This window comes from Pseudopipra pipra, chromosome 14 (assembly GCF_036250125.1).
Source record: "Pseudopipra pipra isolate bDixPip1 chromosome 14, bDixPip1.hap1, whole genome shotgun sequence".
Taxonomy (NCBI): domain Eukaryota; kingdom Metazoa; phylum Chordata; class Aves; order Passeriformes; family Pipridae; genus Pseudopipra; species Pseudopipra pipra.
Genome location: NC_087562.1, coordinates 19,238,269 through 19,262,386, shown reverse-complemented (window position 1 = coordinate 19,262,386; position 24,118 = coordinate 19,238,269). Strand labels below are relative to the sequence as shown.

The 24,118-nt window shown below is 47.1% G+C and overlaps 1 protein-coding gene and 1 long non-coding RNA gene across 2 annotated transcripts in view; one reads left to right on the top strand and one right to left on the bottom strand.

Moving 5' to 3' along the window:
- WTIP (WT1 interacting protein) overlaps positions 1-24,118 on the top strand; it is an 85,854-nt gene that overhangs the window by 48,818 nt on the left and 12,918 nt on the right. The window contains exon 3 of the mRNA XM_064671312.1: positions 11,242-11,309. Within this exon, the coding sequence (XP_064527382.1) occupies positions 11,242-11,309 (68 nt within the window). The remainder of the gene's footprint in view (positions 1-11,241; positions 11,310-24,118) is intronic.
- On the bottom strand, positions 20,772-21,442 carry LOC135422248 (uncharacterized). Its single transcript, XR_010434392.1, has 2 exons — positions 21,355-21,442; positions 20,772-21,324 (listed from the first exon to the last, which is right to left on the bottom strand). It is a non-coding gene; the product is annotated as an uncharacterized LOC135422248 (long non-coding RNA).

Genomic DNA, 24,118 nt, shown 5'->3' with positions numbered 1-24,118 from the left:
TATTAAACATAATAGTTATGATGCAACCTGTGGTGCAGGAAGGCCTTAAGTGCTGGCTGCTGGAAGCTGAGAGGTTATTCTTGGGAACACTTGGGCCTGTGTGAGCCCTGTTTGCAATTCTCTTTCCCAGTGAACTTGCACTCCTGGCTGGAGCTGGAGACAGGACACCACACTGGATGGATCCCAGTTGCTGACACTGGTTCTTACTGGAGCTTGAGTGAGAACACCCACAATGGGTAGAGGCCAGCAAGGCTACTCAGGGAGGTTGTGTCCTGCCTGGAGGTCAGCAGGGCTTGGGCTGGAATAGGCTGCAGTTTGGTGGTGGATTTACTCTGCCATAGGCTGGCACTGGGATGCTGGGAGAGTATGATAAGACAAGTGCTCTTTTAAATCCTGGCTTACAGGCAGCAGCTGGAAAAGTGGAATTCTGTGCTGATAACAAGCAGGGTCTGTCATGGAATGCTGAAAGCTTCCCACAGTGGAAGCTACCTTGGGAGAAGAGCTGTACCTCTGCCCTCCCAGCTTGCCAAGTGGTGGGAAGGCCTCTCATGGTTTTTACCCAGTGGTCTGTGTTGCTCTGCCCTTGTTCTCCACTTTTTATTTTCTTTTTCATTTTTAAACCCAGCCCTGGGGTGAAAAAAATTAAATTGAGGTACATTTGGAGCTTTATTTTACATTTTCTTGTTAGTGTGGCTGCATGCTGGCTTATTAAGTAATATATTTTAAGATATATGTTAATATGTTGGCCCAAAATAGCTATTAGATTGATGCAAGCAGTTGTATTTCTGTTTTTAAATATATACTTGGCGTACGTTTTTGCAAGTTCATTTTTAACATAAGTTCTTCTCTTAGAGCTCTGTGGAAATAATTTATGTGTTAAACCTGAAATTGATGGGTGGTATGGGATAGAATAAATATGTAAGTGGGACAGAAAGGAAACATCTGCCAATTTTAACTTTTGCAAATTATATGGAAGCTTGAAAGTATCCGCTAAGTTTATAATACAGTCTGCACAGGAAGGCTTTGCCAGAGTACCAGAGGTCAGAGATCCTCTCGTCTCTGCAGCTTTAAGCAACCTCTTGGTTAAATAACCTGACTGAAGAGGAGGAGGAGAGAGAAAGGAAGAGAATTCCACAGTGGAGTAAACATGGTACAGAGATTATGGATACCCTGCCAAGAAAGGTGGGGTTTTCCAGCAAGGTGTAACAGAAGATATCAGCCATCCATCCTCATATTCCTGCTGGAGGTTGACAGCCTCAGTCCTGCAGAGGGGCTGGGGCACAAATGTGCCCTCCACGACCTCCCCACCCAGTCTGGGCTGTGGTGGGGGGAGTGCTGGGGGTGCTCAGAGGAGACACATCACCTGCCCCGGGGCAGGGGCTGGCAGCAAAGGCTGGGGAAGAAGGGGTTTGTTCCCTTCAGTGCCTCACTGACACGAGGCAAAACCCTCAGGAAGATACTGAAGTTTTTCATTTTGACATCATGGCAGGTTAAGGTGAACTGCAGAGGGGAGTCTAGAGTTTACCTTGGGCTACAAACATGTCAGAATGATAAACACTCACATTTTCATCTGGATTTTACCACAGGTTAGTGAGTGCACAGCAAAGACCGACGTTTTTCTGGCCAAGATGGTACCTTGGGGCAGGTCTGCAGCTCCTGTGGGTTGTGGTGAGCTCAGGATGCTCTCAGGGTTTCCCCAGCTCCTGGCTCAGCCCAGGGAGGTGTGTGGGGCAGGAGCTGGCACGAGGCTGCCGTGCTGGAGAGGTGGCACAGAGCAGTGCAGAGCCTGGATAACAGCCCAGGAATGGAAATGATAATTGTATTACACAAGAGTGTGCTTTTGTGAGAGTCCAAGTAAGAGCTGGGCAACGGTAATGGGGAGGAAAAAAAGAGTTAACTACCATCTGTCTGCCCAGGACAGACTTGAGATGGAGAGTGAGAGTGAAGGCTGACTTTGTGGCCACGGTTAATTTGCACTGAAAAGCTCTGTTTTGGTGTACAAATATGAATTAGTATAGGAACTTAAACTATAGAGTAATTTCCAATTATTAATTTGAAAACAATTTATTTTAAATGATAATTTAAATTATCATTTTAAACCATTTTTATGCTTTCCCCGCATCAGTATTTTTTGAAAGTGAATCTCCTAATCTCTAAAAAGTGTTTGTTCATATCTTCTTGTGTCTGTCTACCTGATGATAATAATTGATTAGCATTTGTTCACAGACTCTGAATACTCTTTCCTGAAAGAACCTATGTAAAGGGAGAAAACAATACACATCCTGTACTCCACCTTCATAGGCCTCCAGCATACGATGCCACCTTTTGTTTGCAAGAGTTTAAATTTCAAATAAAATCCCAGCATTCTTTTGAAAAAAAGGAAAGGGCCTCTCCCCTGCTTAGATTGTCAAATCCCAGACTAGCCCGGAATTGAATAGGCCAAGTCAGTGACCTCAGGCAGAAAGAATGTTGGTTATTTACGTAGGGCTTCTGCTATTTTAGCAGCAAACCTTTTCTTCTGAAAAGACAATGTATACTGTTTGGTGTTTATGGCCAAGTAAAAAGCTTGTACATTTGAGATTTGCATCGTAATAGCCTCGTAACTCAATATACAGCATCCTCAAAAATAGCAGTGCAGGGCTCTGTTTTGTCTTAGCTGGTGCAGGTCTTTTAGAGGCTTTTACAAAAGTTCTCTGAAAAACCGACCTTAAGATTCAGCTGCTTATATGTTTGCTTTGGTGGCTTTTTTTTTCCCTTTCCCCGGAGTTTTGCTTTTTTTCAAAACCTAAAATTGCACGTGGTTTCTTTAGGAGCTATCAGGCCAAGTGCTCAAAATATTTTGATGCATCTCAAGTTAAGCTGTGCCTGCAGCTTGAAACCAGGAAAACGTGTGAGTGTGTGTGTGTGCAATTCAGACACCGAGCATTTTTCCTGGAATAATGGGGGATCTTTACAGGCATTCTGGCCTGGTGGATGAGCCTGCAATTCCAAATGGTTTTTAAAGTGTGCCTTTCTCAATAGATCGTAACCATGAGGAGCTATTGTGTGAGTAAAGCACACATTTAGGATCCAATCCTGCATTCCTTAAAGTCAATGGGAGTCTGAGCGTGAAAGGAATGCAGGATTGGGTCCTGAAACAGGGGAGCAAAACTGTGTGCCAGATTGCTTTGAAAAGAAGAATACAGCACATCCACAGTAGCCACTTTTTAGTGTTTCAGATTTCAAACGGTTGGAGTCTGTGAGAAGTGGCTTCTGCCAACATGCAGTATCTTCTATTCAAAGGAATTTGGCATTGGGTTTTTCTCCCCCCCCCATCTTAAAAACCCTGAAAGCCCTAGAAATTCACCCCTTTTTTCACAAAGCCTGAGCACTGGGGAGGGGAGGGGGCCGTGGCGGTGGGGGATGGAAGTTTCTCCAAGCCCAGGGGCTGGGCTGGGCTCAGTCCTCTCCTCACAGCCCCTTCCCACCAGAGACCCCGCTCTGCCCCGGCCGTGGCAGCAGCTCCACTGCGGGACCCCCTCACCAAGAGGTTGTGCTCAGTGGCTTTGTGTGAGTCCTCAGGAGACTGAGAAGAAAAATTTAATTAACAGTTACAGAGGGGCTGAAGCAGCCCTGGGTTCACCCCGTTCTCAAGTGGGTGGAGTGACAGAAACCCTGTGTAAAGAAAACCTATGGGCAGAGGGAGGGATGGGAACTGTGGGCCCAAACTCACATATGAGTAAAGGAGGAATGGTAACAAATAAAGAAGAAGTGTTGGGAGCTTTTGTTTTCTTTTGGCACATCTTTAATTCCTGGGCAGGCAAACCTACTCTGCTGAAAGGGAACAGCTCTCCTGGGTGAAATTCTACATCTGGTATAGCTAGAGGTGACTGGGCAGAGGAGGTAGCAGAGGTGGGTTGTTATTGCTTAATGTTTTCGATGATTTATTCTGTGTTTGTAAAACTTGGTATTTCTCTTGAAGTTTCCGATCCTGGAACCTTCTGGTGACTTAAAGTTTAGCTTCCACTGTTCAGAAATAGCAGCTGTCGAATCTGGGGGGGTTGTGAAGAGCAGGTTTGGGTTCTGGAGACTTCATTTGCCCTTCAGCTTTTGGGCTGTGTGTGTCCCAGTTTCTCAGTCATTAGACAGTGTCACACAGGTGCTCTTCAGAGGGATAGTCACGCCTTGCATGGCAGAAAAGCTGCAGCCTGTGCCAGAGGCTGCTGTGAGGCTGTGTGAGGCTGTGCCACCGTGGTGTCTTGGGCGCAGGGCATTTGGGAGGTCACCCTGCACTGCCTGCCCTGTGCGGGCTCAGCGCTGGGCATCATCCCACAGCATTTGGGAGCGTGGGCAGCCCGTGGATGGCACCACAGACCAGCTCAGAATCGGAACAGCCCCACAGCAAGAGCCCCAGGGGCTTTGCAAAGCAAAACTCCTGGTTTGGCTTGGTAAAGTTTGCGTTTCCATTGAGCAGTGATGGAGACCGTGGCCACAGCAGAAGCATTTGCTCAGCCCAGGCCACCTCGTGTCTGGTTTTACTTGTATAGGGCTTTGGGCCAATCCATGGGAATTTCCCTTCACTGCTACGTTAGCTAGGAAATATCTGAGCACTTTGGGAAATATCTGAGCAAGTGTTGTTGCACATGAATCCTGTGTGTGCGTTGCCATGTCGCTGCAGCCTGAACACTTTGGGAGACTGTCGCTTAAGGTGGCAAATGAGACCAGTGATGGTGCTGGTGTCACATCAGCCACTACAGAGATGGTGTCTGGAGCAGTTAACAAGCAATTAGGTCCATGTTTAATATTGCTAACTAAAACAGATAGGCACAGTTCTTTGGTCAGCCAGGCATGAAGAGCCCGGGCTGCCGCGCTCAGAAAGCTGTGCGGGTCGTGGACCAGAGAGATTCTCACTGAAATGTCCTGTTCAGCCTTTGAACTGACAGTTCGTAAAATAAGAGGGGTGGGAATCTCGAGGAGGGAAGCAATGTGGTACAGTTTTTTCCTCCAGAAAGAGCTGATAGAGGAGGATGCTGTGTATGTGTGTTGCTGCTGTGAGACAAGCCAGGAGCTCCCGGGTGCCCCTTTCCCAGCAGGAGCAGGGCATGGCTGTGCTGGGGGCTCAGGCAAGCCCCTGGCACAGAGCAGGTACAGCCACCCTGCCTTGTCCTGCCCTTGAGGAAGGAGCAGTCCCAGAGCCCAGCTCTGTGCTACCCAGGCGTGTCCCCAGCCAACAGAAATGGCAGCTACTGAGTAATATTCCATAGCTTGAGCTGTTCAGACTGTTAATTAGCTCTGCTCTAATGAATTTCTTATCTTTAGCAGTGATACCTACAGCTGAACTCTTGCATTGCACTCCGTATGGGGGGGTTTAATTACATTTTGTGATTGAAATAGAATCCTCTTGTTCCACACAGCTGTAACATCAGCAATAACAGGGACATTATTAGTCATCTCGCTTTTGTCCCCTCTAACACTGAAACGTTCCTGCATTAAGTTGTGAGAAGAGGCACATAACATCTTGAATATCAGAAGATGGTGTGGTTTTTTCAGCGTTCTGGGAGTCCCGGGGACACACCGGGCATTCTCTGGGAGGCAGGGCTGGAGCTGCAGCATTCCCATTATGTCAGAGGGGAGCTGTTTGTGTTTGAGTAGCGTCAGGCACTGAGACAATGCAGGCTTCTCACAGGAACTTGCTGAAACTACAGTACTAGTAAATCGTGATTGTTACCAAACAGTTGCTTGTTTTTAATCATCAAAGTCCTTAAAATATTATAATAATGCTTTGGCACTTTTCAACTTCAAAGCATGCTGGAAACAGTAATTAGATCTAATGACCATGCTGTGACAGCGAGACATTGCTATCTCCTGTCTTCCAAAGGCGGGGGTGTCAGCCCCTGATGCAGTTGCATCATCCTGTGTGAGACAGGAGATGTGCCACTGAAGACTCTGTGACTTGACAAACTTACCTCCCCACAGGCAAATACCCACAGCCAGCAGGGGCAGGGAGGGCTTGGAAGATGCTTTTAAGCTGGAGGCGGGGGCAGGACACTTCCAGTGCTCTTTGGGAGCCCCTCCTCAAGAACGGAAAACCTGGGCTGATTCACGGTTTGTTCCATGGGGGCCTGGAGCACCTTTTGAAACAGCATTGGAAAAAGGTTTCACCCCATCTTGTCTTCCTGGCTGGTGTGTTTTCACCACACAGTGGGGTGTTGCAGAGGCTGGAGAGAATAGTTGTGGACAGCCTGTGTCAGCCTGTGTCATTTTTCCTTTTCCAAGACGAATCTTTGAGTTGAGCCCTTCAATAAAGCAACAGCTCTCCCAGTCCTTCCTTTTAGTTTGCAACGTGTAGGAGATAAAAATTTTGCAGGAAGTAGGATTTTTCAGGAAGTTGGTAGATACATTTAAACACCAGAGACTCATAAACTGGTTAAATGTGAAAACCGATGTTAAAAACCTAGAGGTGATTCTGCTTTTATATATATTTGTAAAGCTCCAAAAGCCTGCATTCTTTTGGATGTTTGTCATGTTGGTTACAAACACCAATTGTGATCGGTCTTTGGGACAGAGTCATTTCTAGCTTGTATTTTATTATGTACTAGATTATCTACGTGACTCTTTGTAGTGTTTGCTGGAGCATTTGTGAGGTCTGTGCCTCCCATGTGAGGTGGTGGAACCCCCTTATCCTGGTGCTCACTGCCCCTCAAGGGGGTGGGTGTCAGCCAAGAAATATGTTACTTGCAGCAGGCATTTGTCCCTGTGAGTGCAGTTGTCCCTGTGAGTGCATAAGCTTCATTTTGTACAGTAAAACAAGGCTGAGAAGCACTCAGGGAAAAAAAGGGAGTTCCCTGTAAAGGTTGGGGTTGGGTCCCTGCACAGACGCTGCAAGGCTCGGTGTCTCTGCCGGTCTCAGAGTACCCCCAAGCATTCCTGGCCAAGCTGCTGCTCCTCTGGCCGGGTGTGAAGCACAGCATCTTCCCTGCTGCTGTTGGGAACTGGTCTGACAGGGAGGACACACCGAAGAGGGCACCCAGAGCAGGAGGAGGAAGCCAGGGCAGTGTCAGTGAAACCCCACGCTGCTGGGCTGCTCGTTACCGCTGCTCATTATTATTGTAATGAGCCACCGGCAAGTTGCATCAGGTTTTGTCAGAAACTCTTGACTTTTTTTGTTTCAATATTATGAAAGCAAATAGTAACCAGGCTTGGCTAGACTCAGTCATTCAGAGGAAAGCCAAGCAGCAGGTCCTGTGTGCCAGCGGGCAGGATGATATTATCTCCTGTGGCTGGCCAGGTGCTTTGCTCAGCTGGATGAAGGAACATCAGGGGGGTTTTAACTTGTAATCTGTGCCAAACTGATAATAGTGGGTTACAGCTACGTGGAACAGGCTGGTGCTGTGCAGGCCCCTGAGTTATCCAGGACCTTGAGAGGTGAACTCCTTTGTGCAGTGCCTCGAGCTCGGGGCAGGTACCCCAACCTGAGGTGTTGCACCCGTCCTGGTGCATGGCTGCTCTGGGCTGGGGCCCCAGCACTGCCTCTCCTTGGGATTCCTGTCTCCCTGGCTGCAGCTGCCAGCACTTCCCTCTGGATTGCAGTTTTCACTCCGAGTGCGGTGTTTGACTGTTCGGTGTTGGCATTTAGCAAACTCTTCTGGACGGCAAGGGGGATGCAGGCTTTTGTCTTTATTTCTAAAATGCAGAATGAAAAAGCCAATATAGGCATCCACAGCAGCTGTTTGAGTGATAAACTTGCTGTTTCTTGGTTTTGAGATAACTGTTGTACTATCCCTGAATGAAATTCTTCTAAGGTAAAAGGTCTATCAATCTTATTAACATTGCTAATGATAGTCATTATCATGTGAGCAAGCTGCTTGCCTGCTTTATGAGTTTAGGCAAGTCTGTTCCCTAATAAGTATCTCGGGTTTTTTAGCTGGAAAATGGGGAAAACAGTATTTCCCTCAGTTTTGAAAGGTGTTGTGCTGGGAGTGCTCTGTAGGGCAGAGGTCTCTGGCTTGTAGGATGGGCTGGGAATGGGGCTCACAGGGCTGGTGTGGAGGCTCCTGGCTGGGCTTGGGCTCAGGTGGGTCCGTGTCACAGGGCAATCAGCTGCCAAACCCATCTGATATCAGAAGTCTGAGAGCCACTCCAAAACATCAGGTTTGCCTTGTTTGCTCTGGGTCAGAGGCTTCCCACTTCATCCCAGTCCAGGAAAGCTCTGACCCCCCTGGCTCCTGCTGGTGATGCTTTGCTAAGGAAACAGCGGGAGCAGAATTTGGGCCATTCCGATCAGCCTCAGCACTGCCGGGCTCTGCACACTGGGATACAGATCCTCCTGCACCTTCTGCTGACCCTCCCCATATGTCTCAGTTTAATGAGACTGAAGAGTTTTGCTAATGAGGATGAGTTATGAGGAAGACCAAGCTCCTCCTTCTAAGCAATTGTAAATCCAAAATTAAGAGGCTCCAGTTGAGGAAGTGCGGAGAAAGAAAAAATAACAGCCCCTTATTAATGGATATATGTGTATTGGCAGAACAACAAAAGAACACAAAAAACAACCGAACAATAATCCTGTATCCAAAAGTCCCCTTCAAAAAGGAAACAGTTCGATACTTTCCATCTTTTGGCGCAGTTCTAACCACGATCAGCAGGGGTTGGGCTCTGCTGGGCTCTGCCCATCGCTCCGTGAGGGCCCTGGTGTGTGGGAGAAGCCAAAATGGAGGTTCCCCCCCACCGAGAAGGGGAAGAAGGGGGAAAAGGAGCTCTTCCCACGAAACTCACACTGTCTGCAGCTGGCTGTGGCCGGGAATTCCCCCTTTCATCCATGGTCAGACGTCACTGCCAACACGGGAGCAGAGGAGGGAGAGGGCGACCTCCTCCCCAAAAGGTTCCTCTGCAGGTGGGTCAAACCTCTCCCATGAAATCCGAGCAGGTCCGGGCTGGGGGCAGAGCAGGGTGCAGGAAAACGGGGGCAAGCCAGGGCCAGAAACAGCCGGATGAGCAGGCTGAGAACAAAGTGAACCTCGGACCCCTCCAACACACACCTTGCCTGAGTTAAGGCAGAAGTGAAATGCCTCCTGTTTCCCAGGAGAGAAGGAAAAAAACCCTCCTCACCCCTCCCCACAGTCTCAGGAGGGCCATCAGCTCGGAATGCAGGCCTGCTAGTTAGTTCTTTGTGTGGATCAATCACCCAAGGCAAACCCTTTCCCTCTCCCTCATTCAACATCTTTCTTTTACAGCAGGGAAAGAAAAATTCCCTGCTTGGTTGTTTAGAATAAGTAAACCTATGACAGGATATCAGAGTGTTCCTGCACAGATCCTTCCAGGAACGGGCTTTGGGATTTGTCCCTAACTACCTCTGCTGCTTCCAGCCACAGTGGGGTGTGGTGAGGGGGGTGGCCAGCACTCCCTCACCTGACCAAACACCCTGGCAGGTGTGTGTGAGCACGATGGCACTGCTGCATCATGCAAGGCCCTGCCTGGGGGCAGCCACTTCATGCCCTCCATCTAAGGTCGTGTTCCAGGGCTGGGCTCGACACCGACAGTGTGTCCTTTAAAAAGCCATTCTGGCCTCTTTCCCTTTCTTCCTTCCATTCCATGTGCTTTTACCTTTCACTGGAGAGGTTCAAAACCAGCTTGGATAAGCAGGAGGGAAGTTCTAGAGGTGGTTGCTCCTGCATCAGTCGAGAGAGGCCCCATGACCCCCTGATTGCTGTCCCAGCCCTGTGCCTCGTTTGGTGGATGGCACAGATTTACCCAAGGCTCTCAGAGGAGATAAACATGTTGCCCACACTACGAGGCTCCTGGTCCCCACCAGAGCTACCAGGCAGCTGGAAAGACAAACAAGGGCTGACTCCACCTACCAGCAGTATGGAGACAGCAGCCCGTGAGATCAACAGCCCAAGAATGTGCACACAAAAGAAGCATTTCCCTGGGCCATGACAGTAAAACCACCAGACAGCCACATGCAGCATGTGACTTCCCAGAGCATCAGCCCAGATCCCAACTTCTCTGTGCCACACGCTGTTTCCCAGGGTCGGATCGCAGTGGCAACGTGTCAAAGGCACTTTCAAGCACTGAAAATTAATCACATTTTCCTCCACATTGTTTATGGAAACGGTGGAAAGCACTCCTGCCCCTCAGCACTGGCCAGCTGGCTCAGCCCGCTGGCCCTCGGAGCCCAACCCTCCTGGAGGTTGTGGTGGTTATGGTGGAGCTGGAGGAGATGTCCAGGCTCACTCTGTGAGTGGAGCTTTGGCAGTGACCTGGAGGGGCCATCTGTTGACCTGTGGGTTCCCTGGCTCCGTGTCCCTGCCAGCACATCCCTGTGCCATCTGCCTGACAGGGCTGCACAGGGCTGGGGAGAGCACCCACTGCCTGGGAGTTTGGCCAGTGGGACCCTGGCACAGTGGGAGTAAGGTGAGCTGGGATGAGTGTGTTTTGCCCTCTCCCTGTGTGGTGTTACACTGGCAGAACAACGTTGCTTTCAGCAGAGCAGCTCTGGTCAGACAGCTCTGATCTGCTGCATCTGAAACCTGGTGGGGCTTGGTGGTTCTTGAATTCCTGGCTTTAATCCTTTTTGTTGGGACTCTTTGGAGTCTGCTGTGCAGTTCTTTGCTGTAAAGGGAGCCATCAGTTAATTAATGACCATCACAGGCTTTGTCAGTAGAGTTCCACAAGGGCTAATGAGATGGCAAATGTCAAAACTGGAATACAAAATCTCTTGTTTTCAGTGTGATTTTTCTGCCCTTCCCTCCATCATGTGTGCCTTGTACTGCTTTAGTGTCTCAGGAAGCTGCTGTGGCATTGATGATTAATATTTCTAAGGGTGGCAGGAACATCCATATGCAGTGTCCCTTGCTTGGTCCTTTGGAGACAGACATGCTGTTGATGGCAGTGGCTGTGCGCCCACTGGGATTTTATCTGCCAAGAAAATTGTCTCAATTTGCAAAGGAGTCTTTTTCCCCAAATTATTTTTGGGTTTAGATTTGAAGTTTCCCAGGAACTTCTGTCAGCTGGGTTCCATAACCTGCACTTGGAGGTAATATTTAGATGATACCTGAGGCAAGGTTTGGTGCCTGATTTGGTAAGGCAGGATAGAACCAAGAGCTTGACCCTCACCCCTGTCTCTGGATGGGACCCTCTGGAGAGGAGAGGGGCTAGGAACAGACCCCACAGACAGGCACTGAAGGATGTGCTTTTCACTTCACATCCTGAACAACTGGGTTTGGGGATGGAGCACAAAATTCTGACGGTCCTGTGTTTAAACAGGGAGAAGACTACGAGGAAAAGCATTCTACAATGTCAATGGCAAGGTGTACTGTGAAGAAGACTTCCTAGTAAGTAAGATTTCAGGCATTTTTTTATTATTTCTAAACCAAAGCAGTGTTTTATATTAACTTGTTTGCTTTGAGAGATGGTTTTGTGATGTGGGGCCTCCTGCCAGTGGTGGAATTGGGAATCCTCTACCCCTGACTCCACAGCAGCAGGATCAGACCCTGGGTTTGAAGTGGTGGCTGTAAAACCAAGTACATAACTGTCTATAAGCCATCCCAAAGTGTAAATTATGAGAATAAACACTGGAGCTGCTCAAGCCTGGGACTTGAACTGCAGCCACAGAGCCTGGGCTGCCAAGCTCCAAGTGAAACATCTGGGGAATACCAATCCTAACAGGAGGGAGCTGTTCCTGCCGGGAGCACGGAGTGGCTTTGTGCAGGCACAGCTTAATCCCTGCTCTGCTCCCAGGGCTGGGGCTGGGCTGGGATTAGCTGAGAACTGTTGGCCACAGAGGGACAACTCCTGTTCTCTCCATGATTTACTTCAGTAGAGACTAAGTCATGAAGAGAAAAATAATGCTTGTGGCTGAATGTGTTGTTCCAAAATAAAACATTTGAGCAGTTCAGGGTGAGGATTGTGCAGTGCACAGAAATGGTTTGATAAGTGGCAGACCATTTAGAATTAAGATGAAGAGGGACAGCATGGCAGGGAATTGCAATTAGAGAGCAATGATATATTATGGCTTAGAGGAAGATGAATTGGAGAGTCAGTATGTTTAATTTATGCCACCTCAGTTATTGAAATACCATTAATTTAGAAGCTTAAATCTTCCAGAACAACTTTCCATTTCTAATGAATATATGATCGTGCTTTTTGCAAAGGAATTATTCAAAGTATATCCCACAACAAAACTGGTAGTTCAGAGTGCAAATGCCTTTCTCATCAATGCAATCCATAAAAATCATGGAAATTCCTACAATATAAGCCATATTTGCCTTCATGCATTACACTTTTACTCACAGCCTGGCTGTGAGCTGGAGCCTGTTGGAAAAAAACAAACTGTATTTCGTGCAGAAAATAAGTTTCTTGTGATAACTGGAACTTGTTACTGGTTTTCTTGCATTCTGGAGAGAAAAGTATTTTTTCTTCCTTGCTTTTTTTCAGCTCTTTCTTTCCTGTGTTTCTGCAGAAGCACAGGGTGAGGGACAGGAGGTGGAGTGTGAGAGGGAGGGGCTCAAACCTTTGAGATTTTTAATTTGAACTGTGTAGGAATGTACTTTCCTCATGATCAAAACCTTTTATCCAGACTTAATGACATGATTGTTGTTATTAGCTTGTAATTTCAGCCTGAACATGAGAATTTTAAATCTAAAAATCTTAATCTTTTGGAGAACATTCAGTTTTCATGGGATGGGGGGAACCTCTTTAGCTCTTGGACATGTTCTCTTGTGGCCTTCTGAAGGGAGATACTTGCAGTGGATTTTCCAAAAAAACTGAGATTAAAGGCCTGATAGGAATAAACTTTCTGCAAGTTAGGGAACTGTTGGGACATTTAGGACATGGATTTAAAAGCCCAAACCTCCCACAGGTGTGTTTTAGCAGGTTCCCAGTAGCACAGAGGGAGGGGGAGAGGAGGACCAAGGGACTCACTGCTGTGTAAGGCAGCAGGAGAAATCAAATCCTGCCATTGTCCCTGCTCGTGCTCAGCTCACTGCTTCTTCTCTCAGCTCCCCAAGCAAATGTCATAGCAAGAATACTAGGAATTGTGTTGTTTCACTAATAAAATAAAACAGCTTTGCCTGTTTTAGAGTTCTGTGGCAGAGAAAGCTCAAAGTTTTTCTCTAAGTTGAAAAGGCCACAAAGTTGCCATTAAAAAGGAAATTATTTTTACTACTTTATCTTCCCAGGTCTTGCTCCTGACAACTTGGAAATCCCAGTCCTCTCTAAAAAGAGATATTTTCAGTCCAAAGCAGGTGGCCAAATGCTTTTTCTGTATAACTGAGGATTTCAATCTCTGCGGTGACTCCAAATCTTTGTGCAGCTTCCCTGGAGTACAGCAGGATTCCCTGCTGACAGTATGGGAGTGGGATGTTAGGGAAGTTAAGCAGGGGGATAAGAAAAAGGTTATTTTAATTTGGGAGTGTAAACAGAGTCAACCTACCAGCATTATAATTCTGTTTATGCTGAGACAATGCTGCCTGCTGTTGATGTCCTTACTCTTTCCTGGCTTTAGTTTGTCTGGGAGTTGATCAGGAGAATTAGATGCTCCTGTAGGTTTGAGAGCATGGGCACAGCTCTGTGGATTTGCAGCCCCACAGTTTGTGACCAGGTTATTTCAAGTATGACACAAACATAGTAGGAATTAAAAAGCAGAGCAGCCTCAGACAGTTTGGGCAGGAGGTGCAGTGCTGTCACACCAGGGACCTTGGGGAAAGCCAGGGAATAATGGCCTGTGTGTTCCTGGTCGGGTTTGCAACAGCCTCATGATCTTTCCATGGATTCCCAGGGACAGCCAGGTGTGAGGAGTCGATGGTTCCTTGCTCACAGTCCCCCCAAAGCAGCAGAGGTGGGAATGAGCCCCTTGTGTGCCCTCCCAGCAGGAGGAATCCCGAAGCTGCTGGCAAATGTCCTGTACATGGGGATGGGTGGTGGTGGCTGGAGCCTCCCTGGAACCTGGAGCAGAGCCTGGGCCCTTCCCAGGGAGGGCTGTCATTCCAGCAGAGTCCATCCCCACTGCTGCCTCTGGCTGTCCCATTTATCGCTGCAGGTGCTTCTTCCCCACCATCCCTGGGGTCACACCGGGAATGTCCTGTGGGCCTGTCCAGGCCAGACACAGAGATTTTGGGGCTGCAATGAGGAGCATGTGAACAATGATGGGCAGGAAAGCTGAACTGGTACTTGAGGTGAACCAATGTAGGAAATTTTAGGGAAGAACGGATATTATTTATGGGTGTCTTCCTATTGGAGCTGTTGGAAATGCTTAACATCCTATAGATGTCAGTATTTTATTTCTCCTGCAATGCTGCTGTTTGCTGTGCCAGACCAGCTCCTGCTGGAGCAGCTTCCAGAGCTGTGGTTCCTATGGGATACCTGGGTCTTTTAATTCCCACTCACTCAAGACAGATCAGCTCTTCCTCTCGATCAAAGGTGGCACATGGAATTCACTGCAGTATCAGGTGTGGTCCTGGAAGCCAAGACCTTGAGAAGCCATCTTCTGATCCTTTCAAATGTTTGGCACTTGTTGTAAGGGCAGGGCTCACCCTCCTTGGCTGAAGTGTCCCCTCAAGGTTCAGCACAGTGCTGGGGCAGCTGCTCCATGTGAGTCTCTTCCACCCCAGAAGCTTTTGCACTTCAGCAAAATCCCATGACCCTGTGCAGGTCTCATTTTCGAAGAGCACAGTCGTCACTTAAAGCACTGCGAGTGCCCGAGAGCTTTGGCTTCCACGTGTTCCCAAAAAATCAGTCTGTAAAACGTGACCTACAAGCCAAGCACTCCAAATCTGCCCCTTGCTTGGAAAAGCACTTTCGGTTTGTGGCCCAAAGCTGTGAGTGACATGTGGGTGTGACTCATGATGAGCAGTTGGCACCGTGCAGCCCAAGGCACAGACACCCTGCAGTAGCCACGAGGGACATTCTTCCAGCAAATAGTTTTCCCACATGTTTGCTCTTACTGAGGGCACAGATCATCTGTCTCTGAACCAGGCAGCCTATTGTGCTCATTCTTTCCAGGTGTTCCAAGTTTTTAGAGCCACTTGTGGAGTTGTAGATGGGGAAGGGATGCCACATAACCTGGTTGTCCTCGTGGTGCTGGCCTTGGATGGGGCTGGGAATGGAGGGGTGAGGCTGGGAATCCCCCACACCTGGAGGACATGGAATACCTCTACCTTCTGAGGGTTTTTTTGTCAGCCTCCTGCTTCCAACCCTGATCAGCTGCACATTCTCTCAGTGCTTAAACCCAGGCCATTCCGACTGAACGTACTGAATGAATCAGATTTCAAAAAATAAATCCACGGGTAATTCCACTTCTGCCTAAGCATGGCACAGCCATTGCCCAATCTGTGCCCTTTCCAGGAGGACACTGCCTGTTACTCAGTGTGAGGAGCAAAAAGAACAAGCACAACCCCCCAAACTTTGCTTTGCTTTGCTTTAGCTCCAGGGAAGATCCAGTTACTCCTTTACACGCCACCTTAAGGTAGCAAGTCCAGCAATACCCAAGTGTTGCCCCAGCTCTGTTAGGATGGTTATTTCATGAAAGGAAATAAAACAAATGACAGTTTAATCCTTTCCTGAAAGCTCTTCGGACACAGATGGCTAACTAGCCATAACAGAGACACTGTTCCTGGTGAAGTGAACAAAAAATAAATGCCTTACTGTATAATAAATAATCCCAGTCAGATGTTCCTGTTTCATTTTGTTGATAAATTGCTCCATAATCACGGGTGAAGGAAAAATAGCTCAATAATTTTGTCTTTCCTTTTCAATGCTTAAATATCATGTAAAGAAATTTAAAAGAAATTACTGTTTTTCTTGGCAGAAAAGACTTTTAAAATGTCACCAAAGCAGCCTGAATCTTAGATCTATTATCTATCTCTTTTTCTTTTTTTTCCCCCTTTTTGATAGGCTTTTGCTTTTTCTCCTGAGGTAATGAACATTATTGAGTGGGGGTCCAGTAGAGGTTAAGAAATGAGGGAATTTCCCTTGAGGGAGGAGATGAGAGGGAAAATGAACCTTGTGACAGATGTTACATTGCTTAATGCACTACTGGAAGACACTCAGATGCTCTGGAAATAACCTATTAAAGACACCACAAGCTGCAGTGCACAGCATTAAGGTCATCCAAAACTTCTTCTTTTAAGATGTTCTCTTTCACTCTCTTTGCCAAATTTAATCATTTAGGCTGAACTTCTTTGTGCCAGGTTTTTGCCTCTGGCAAACTCTGCTGTCATTAGTTGCTCAAAGTTTCATCTAAAGCTGTTCATCCTTTTCAGTGAGTGAGACTGGAGGAACTTTGCCCATAAATCCTCAAGAAAAAAGGCTCTAAAAACTTCATTTTGCACATGCCAGCCGTGCAAAGTGACTTGGCACATTGCCAACCTCCTGGAGCCTTGAGGTGGCCCCTTCCTCCCCTCCAGGAGCTTTTGGGTGGCCCCTTCCTGCCCTCCCCAGGCCCTGGGAGGGCTGTGGGCTGGTGTCTCTCTGGTTCCGTGCCCTCCTTCCCTTCTGCAGGGAGAGGCTGAGGCTGTGGCAGGAGGAGGACAAGCAGCCCCCAGTGGCAGCCCTGCTGCTGCCTCTCCAGCCTTCCTTGTCCTCTCCATCCCATCTAGTGGGGCTTGGGATCCTTCTCTCCCCTGCACCAGGACTGGTCCCTGCTCAGGACACTCTCCTCCTCTTTGCTCCACAGTTGGCCACTGCAACCCAAAAAGTTGGCTATGGAGAACATCCAGGCCCTCACATATATCCTCAGCTGTCAAACTCAGGGATTGTACAAGTGCAGAAGGAGCAGGGAGTGCAAGACTGGTGGGCAGGTGGGAAATGGGAGTGATCAGCCTTTTGTGGGGGAAGGAACAGGATATCTGTGGAGTTCTAGCTGAGCCATGGGCAGTTTGTTAGAGCAGGGCTTGCACCTTTATGTCCTGTAGCACTAAACACAAGACCTTTGTCCTAACTTGGGCTCCTGTGCATGGCTGCCATGTAAATATTAATACTAATGAGGCTTTTCTTCTCAGTCTGTGCACAAGCTGTTCTCCAAGCCTGGCAGTGTGGGAAATGGCCTGTCCCACGTGCTGGGGCCCATGGAAGAGAGGTTTTATTTAGTGTAATGGAAGTTGGTGTCAGCTGCAGTCAGAGGTTTGATTTTCCATCTCAAGGAGTATAAATGTTTGGAGGTCCCCCCTGGGAGGGGAGCCCTGGGACTGGTGCATTAGCCAGAGAGCCCGTTGCTGCTGAGTGAGACTCAGAAAAAAAGAGACTTGGTTGAAAAGGTGAATAATTGAAGCTGCAGCTTGTGTCCTTTTATACCTGATGGGAATCCCAGAGCACACACAGTTCTAGGTAACTGGGAGGATGTTCTGTTTAGGGGAGTTGCTATTAAAATCCATGCTCCACTCAGAGAACACACAGACACGGGTGTTTATTGAGATGTTTAGCAGGGTGATGGAATCAAACCTTGGAAAGGGATCTGCTGCAGTATTCCTGATGTGCAGAAGCCTAAGGAGGTCTGCGAGTGTTTTCAAGGCACGGATGGCTCTGTTGGGACAGGAGTTGCAGAGGCATCAGGAATGCTGAGTGTTGCTGTGCTCCCAGATACTGTCACTGAAACAAAGGCAAACAGTTCCCAGTGTTACTGGAACGGGGGCAGAGGGAGTGCAGTTCGTGTTCCTGCTTGTGTGTGTCTCTCTCCAGCCCCTCCCTGCCAAAAACATTTGAATACTTTCCTTCCTCGTTTTTTCCTAAGTCTGTAGTATGCCAGTGGTCCTGGTTTTATTTGATAAATGAATGTGACATTAATGATGATTAATCAGGGTGTTCTGACTTGAAGCATTGGGTCGAACCTACAAATGGACTTAAAATTCAAGTTTCAAAATCTGGAGAGAGTCAAATATTGATTCCCCTCTGCACTTTGGACTTGGATGTGAATCAGTGTGAAGAGTGTGCAGAGCTGACAGTTTGGGTTCACCTCTCATTGCAGCACAACGCTGTAGTGCTGTGTCTGGATCAAGGAGTCCATGGAAGCTGGTGGCAGAAGTCCCACTGACTTCAGGAGAGTCTGGATTTTCTGCCGGGAATTCATCCCAGAGGACAGATTTTTAAAGCTGGGGCCCATATGAAATGTTGGCCCTGAGGCTGAGGAGCTGAGGGTGAACACTGAGCACGGGGCACACGACAGGTCTGCCAGGGAACAGAGAGGGGCTGCAGGAGGAAACCCACTGAGGCCAGAACAATCCCTGGTTTATGGAAGAGCAGTCACAGGCCCGGGTGATAATGGGGACAAACATAATGCAGTGAAATTTCAGTGTGTGAGGAAGGTCTGTGCTCACTAAAAGGACACTCCAATGCCTGCAGTGGGTCACAGGTTATTGGATGAGTCAATGGGACCTGGCAAAACAGACAAGGAAAGACAAAGATGGGGTTTTTCCGAGATGTATCACTATTGACTGGCTTTTGTAACCATCCCATAGGTTACATTTGCTAGTGGAATGTTTGGAAGAGCATGTTACAAAGTCCAGTTGGTCTCATGCCAGACAGTCGCTCCCCTCTTTGCTCTTGAGATGGTGATCCAAAAAGTCAGACTAACCCATTTTTCTTAATATTGCATTGAAAAATAAATTACAATAACTGAAGCACACTTGAAAGAACTCAAGCTCTTTCTAATTATGTGTAACTCCTGCCAAACACTTGTAAGCAGACAGCATTAATTTTTTTTTCTATGGGAGAGTTAGAAAAAAGTTCAATGTGAGAAAGTGGCGTGTTTCCACTTCAGTAATAAACGCGGGGTTTACTTGCTGTTATCTTTTGAATGGAAATCTCTCAACAACTGTTATGAATAAAATCCAGATTATTTTTTTTCCAGGAAGGTAGGTTCTTATGGAGACAGTTTGTTTCCCAGCGTGCATGGTAGATGGTAGCAGTGACAGTGAATAAGCCCCAGCAAGAGTGGGTGCAATATGAAGTGTTGTACAATGAGAATCAAGTTAATAAATGTTGGGCTGTATGATATGATGCAGAGTTAAAGCTGGTGCTTCAGGCTTTCTTCTTGATTATTGCCACTGCAAAGCTTCCAAGGAAGGCCTAGGTAAAAAAATCATTATTGACTCAATCAGACAGTAGCCTTGGTGAGTGCTGACACACAGGGCTCTGGAGGTTCTGTAGGGTATAGATGGCTGTTCCCTTCTCAGAGGCTGTAAAATGCTTGACTGCTCGAGGCAGGGTTCTCTCCCAGCTGAATTCCTGGGTTTGGGCAGAGTTTTGTGTGTGGCCAGACCACCTGTTACCTCTGTGCAGAAGATGAAGTCCCTCCTTGCCCTCCCCTTGTCCTTCAGACATGACAAAGTAGAAGGGCAGAAGTAAGAAGTCAAGTGCTGTGTGGTGTTTGCTCACTCTGCAAGACAGAGTGAAGCAACAAGATATAAGAAGGGGTCTCAATGAGATGAAGAGTAAAGTTCTGGACTGTTTTCCTTTAGTTAATCTCTGTCACCTGCCATAAGGCTCCCATATGTTTGAGCCTGAGAAGGCCTCATTTTGTCCAGTTCATTTTAATTGCTGCTTTTAAATATGTGTGTAAAAAAACAACAACAAAACTCCATCTGCATGAAACCAAATTTGATATTTTCTCCCTCTCTTAATGCGATCCCATGAATTTCTTGCATTGTTGTATCCCATGTACTAAGGGTCCCATGCAGAGAGCAAACAATACAGCAGTGAGAAGACAGATGCTCTGCTAATGGGAAACCAGGGAGGAGAGAGTCTGTGAGGGATTACAGGCAGCCTGGGGTTGGAATACATTATTAGCATAGCACCCAATTCAGAAATTAGTTTTCAGAACTAAATGCCTGAAGCATTTTGGCAAAAAAACCCCTCCTTATCATCTCTCTCAAAAGGTCTTAAAGCATAAAAGAGTGGGGATCTCAAGTCTGGGCTGAGCAGTCCCGTTGGGTGACTCTGCAGTGCTGCAGCAGGGAATTGGAGATTTTACAGCTTCATACCATTACCGGGGCAGCAGCTGCCACACCCACTGCAATGCGACCCACTGCTCTGCCTGCACAAACCTTCAGCAGGTTTTGAACATCCTCATCAAAGAAGAAAACGGGTCTGAATGAGATTCCAGGGTCTGTTTCCAGGAGGAAGGTTTTGTTTTGTTGAGTGCAGAACAGCAGGGAAGTGCACCAGCCCCTCCTTGGGCACGGCCAGGCATGTGAAGGAGAAGCAGCAACATGTCTTTTCAAAGATCTGACGTTGCCTAAGGTAGAAAGTTTGGGTCCTGGAGCCTTTTTCAGGCATGTTGTTTTGTGAAGGTTTTTCTCTGGAAAAATCGTGATGAGAACATCAAACTTTAAAAGACCCTGGTGGACAACCAAGATTTGCTACAGGACTGAGGGCAGGCAGGAGAAATTGTTTCTCATAATACTTGGTGGGATTATCCTCCATGCATAATTGTTCATTGTATGCTCAAAATTCATTGTTAATTTCTTTTAGATATATTGCACATTAGACAGAAGGGTTATAAACCCCAAGATTATCACAGGAGGACACTAACAGGCCTAAATATTCAGGACAGAAGGGGACTTGTTTTCCTCTTACATTGAAACAAAGACTCTTGGACAGGATCATTAGAGATTTTTTTTTGCCTGTTTGATAATCAAAGTATATTGGACAGCAAACAAAAGAAATGTTCAGCCAGCCAAGTCTTCTACTTTATTTTTACTCTTCTGTTCTAACATAATTAACATATTTCTCAAGGTTTATTTAGTTTCCCAGAGTCTTATTTAATATAAGTATCATTGGGGAGCTTGATTACAAAGTCTTGATTTGTGCATATAAAGTGAGATTTTATTACCCTGGGAGAGAAGTCAAGGACAAGGTAATTATGGGAGAAAACAGTTGAGAAAAAATTAAGAAATCAGGAAAAATAATATGCTAGTTCTTCCTCTTGCACTTGTTTTCTTTGCATCCTGGTGTAACTAGGATTGTTCTCCTAAGTCACAGAAAGGAGAGTAAAGGGTGGTAACTGTTCATTTTCACCTTTGAATTTGAGAACTGTTCTTTTTATAACAACTCCTTTCAGTGTTTTTATATATGCTTAATGAGCATCTGTAATGGATACTGGGGAGAGTTCAAAATGACACTTCATTTTTGTTGTGGATGCAGAGTGTCTGGACACTTGTAAATGTTCCCATTAGCTGGAGATTGGTCTGTACTTACAGCACTTCACTGCTCTGCTCACAAAACACTTTGCTTTCAGAAGAGCCTGGCACATCTGAAACCCTTCTAGAGCCGGGCTGGGGTTGAGCCGTGCCCTGTTCGCATCCCAGATGACACTGGGCATGACACTGGGCATGTGAACACCACGGGAACGGGACACTGGGCATGTGAACACCACGGGAACGGGACACAGGGCTGGATTTGGCTTCTCCACGAGGGTCCTGCGCCTCAGCCTGTGTCACTTCACTGGGTCACCTCGGTCTGTGTTTCACATCTCTGATGTGCTCAGAAGTTCTTTCTTCCCCCTCAGCTATGTCAGTAATAAAAAGGGCTCCAAGGCTGTGGAGCGTAACCTTCTCTCCTCCTGCAGTTCCCCCTCTGGGGACCGGTGCTGCTCCCACCCAGCCATGCTGGGAACCCCTGTCGGGGAGCTCCTGGTGTGCTGAGAAACAATGAGGCCACTCTGCTTTGTCTGCAGTCTGGAGCAAATCACAACTCCTCTCTCATTGCACACACAAGATTTGTGAAGGTTATTAATAATCAAGTGCTTCAAAGGCAGAGGTTGACAATTTTAATTAGTATTGTAAGACTTTGTAAGCTCTGTTTCTAAAATGGAAAATTTAGCATAGCAGCCTTGTTTGAACTCTCCAAATTAAGAACAAACAGAAGTTGACAGGTATGCTACTAAAGCATCAAGAAAATCCTTTATTGTTTACCATTGAACAGCAGTGTCCACAGCACTGCCATCCTGTAGAAAGTGGGGTCTGAGGCTGTTATTCTTTTCCAGTCCAAATAGATTGAAAACACAAGCAGACCTGAACCCAAACCCCTGATCTGACTGAACCAGGCCTCCAGTTTGTCTGGGATCAATCCCGTGGTCAGAGAGAGGGGAGTGGCGTGGCAAAGGACAGCTCCCTGAGCCCATGAAATATTTTATCACTGCTGTTGGACTTACTGCCATTTTGCAAAGTCTTCTTAGTTGGGTAATCCAGTTCTGGATGTGTTTGACTAATAACAATTCTCTTGTTAAAAACAAATCATGGTTTTAATTTAATAGGGTTAGTCATATAAAGCGTGATTTTGTGTCAGCAAAGCCTTTCTTTCTGACAAACAGTGTAATTTATGACAATCTAGTTAGCAGTAAATTGCATTAATCTGACCACTATGCCATTCTGTTCCTGGGGAATAATGTTCCCTCTTAATCAATAGCTGGGTGAATGCTCCTTTGCATTCCTTATCAAATGACAGCCAGATGGTGCTGGTAAATTCATTCCAGCAGGATTTTAGAATTAGCTGGGTTTGTACTATTGTTAATCCTCTGCTGTCTGTGCCACCAGGACCTGCCCACCTGTTTCCAGTAAGCCTGGAGTTCTCAGCCCTAGGAAGCAGTCTAGCCAGGGGGTTACTCAGCCACAGGGCAGCCAAGAAGCATCCCAAGCAGTGAGGCCATTTTTCTGCAGTAAGAAGAAGAGAAAAGCAAATAAAAGCAGTATCTTGCAGAAACAGCCAGCTAGGACTGCCCAGCTCTGAGTTCATCCCTCAACACCCTGGTCCCTTCTGATGAAGTTTCAAAGTTTCTTAAGACTGCAGGAGCTGTGTTCCTTGGGGCACAGTAACTGGGGCTGGCAGCTGCCATCCCATCATTTACTGACTTCTGGGCCATCAAAGTGTCTACGAGACCTTTTCCTTCGTAATCACTTTGTTGCATAGCAACAATAATTTTGTCTCCAACCTATTGATCCAACATAACATGTAATCCCTTCACACCATTAAAAAGGAAAGCATATGGCAGCTCTAGGCTGGGAACCACTGGCTTTTGAAGTGAGGGGCAGTTAATCCCCACTTAACCAGGGGGGGATGGAGTAAGCTGTAAGCTCTGTTGGGGCTCCGAGGATGCATTAGATGCCTGAACCAATTAACCTGTGTTCTGGGAGAAGAGTCTGGTTCACACTCGTCCTCCCCTTCCTCATCTGTTCTCTTGTGCAGCTGCAGTCCATTCCAGCTGGGCTTTGCTGCAATAAGCACCCCTGTGCAGTGCCCACAGATCCCTGGGCACCCCTTCCCTCTGCAGCACTGGGCTGACATGGGGCAGCAGAGGGGGAGGGGAAAGTCCAGCCCCTGCAAACACCAGTTTCAGAATTACATGGCTGGAATTCCTCAGGCCTCTTGCTCATAGGGCAGTGGTTTGGTAGAGCAGTCGTCTGGCCTGATAACCTGGGTGGCTTTTTATACCCCTGAACTCAGGACTTCGGCATCTGAAACAGGATCTGCTCTGGGGTCATGAGTATAAAGTTAAGGTCAGAAACACTCAGGGAACTTTGAACAGAACACTTAGAGCTTTGCTCCCACTCAGGCAAAGTATTTCCCCCCAGCATGGGCACAGGATGGCACCTGGGGCTGGATCATCTCCCCGAGGTGTCTCACTGCTGCCAGAGTGTGCAGGGAGCCCAGGCTCCCATGAGTGGACTGCTAGATCTTCCCTGCATAAAAAGCTTGGTATCCACAAAGCAGCTAAATCCTCCTTAGGCCTGTCTTCATTTTTCTCACTTGCATATAGCACTGAGTGAAGCGAAGCGTAGGTCCAAAGTCTGGGGTTGCTAATTTGAGCAGGATTTGGGAGGTAAGTCCTATGTTATTTAAAACAACACCTAAAAGAGTCAATTCAAGCTAATTTCCACACATCAAACACAAACTCGCCAAACAGACTTTAAAAATAAAAATCAAAATAATATTGTTACAGTGGAAATGTCAGTGGAAGTGTTGCAGTGAATCAGGAGCCAGATTGGGATCTGAACATGCTGTGAGAGCAGAGCGAAGGCTTCCAAGTCTCTGTCTCCCAAACCTCTGTATGGTTTGCTGTCATGTACAGCACAGGCTGGAAAATAGCACAGCCTTCACCTAAAAGGTGTTTCTGTGGCTAGAGGAGTGGCTACTAATAATCCTTTCTTTTCTA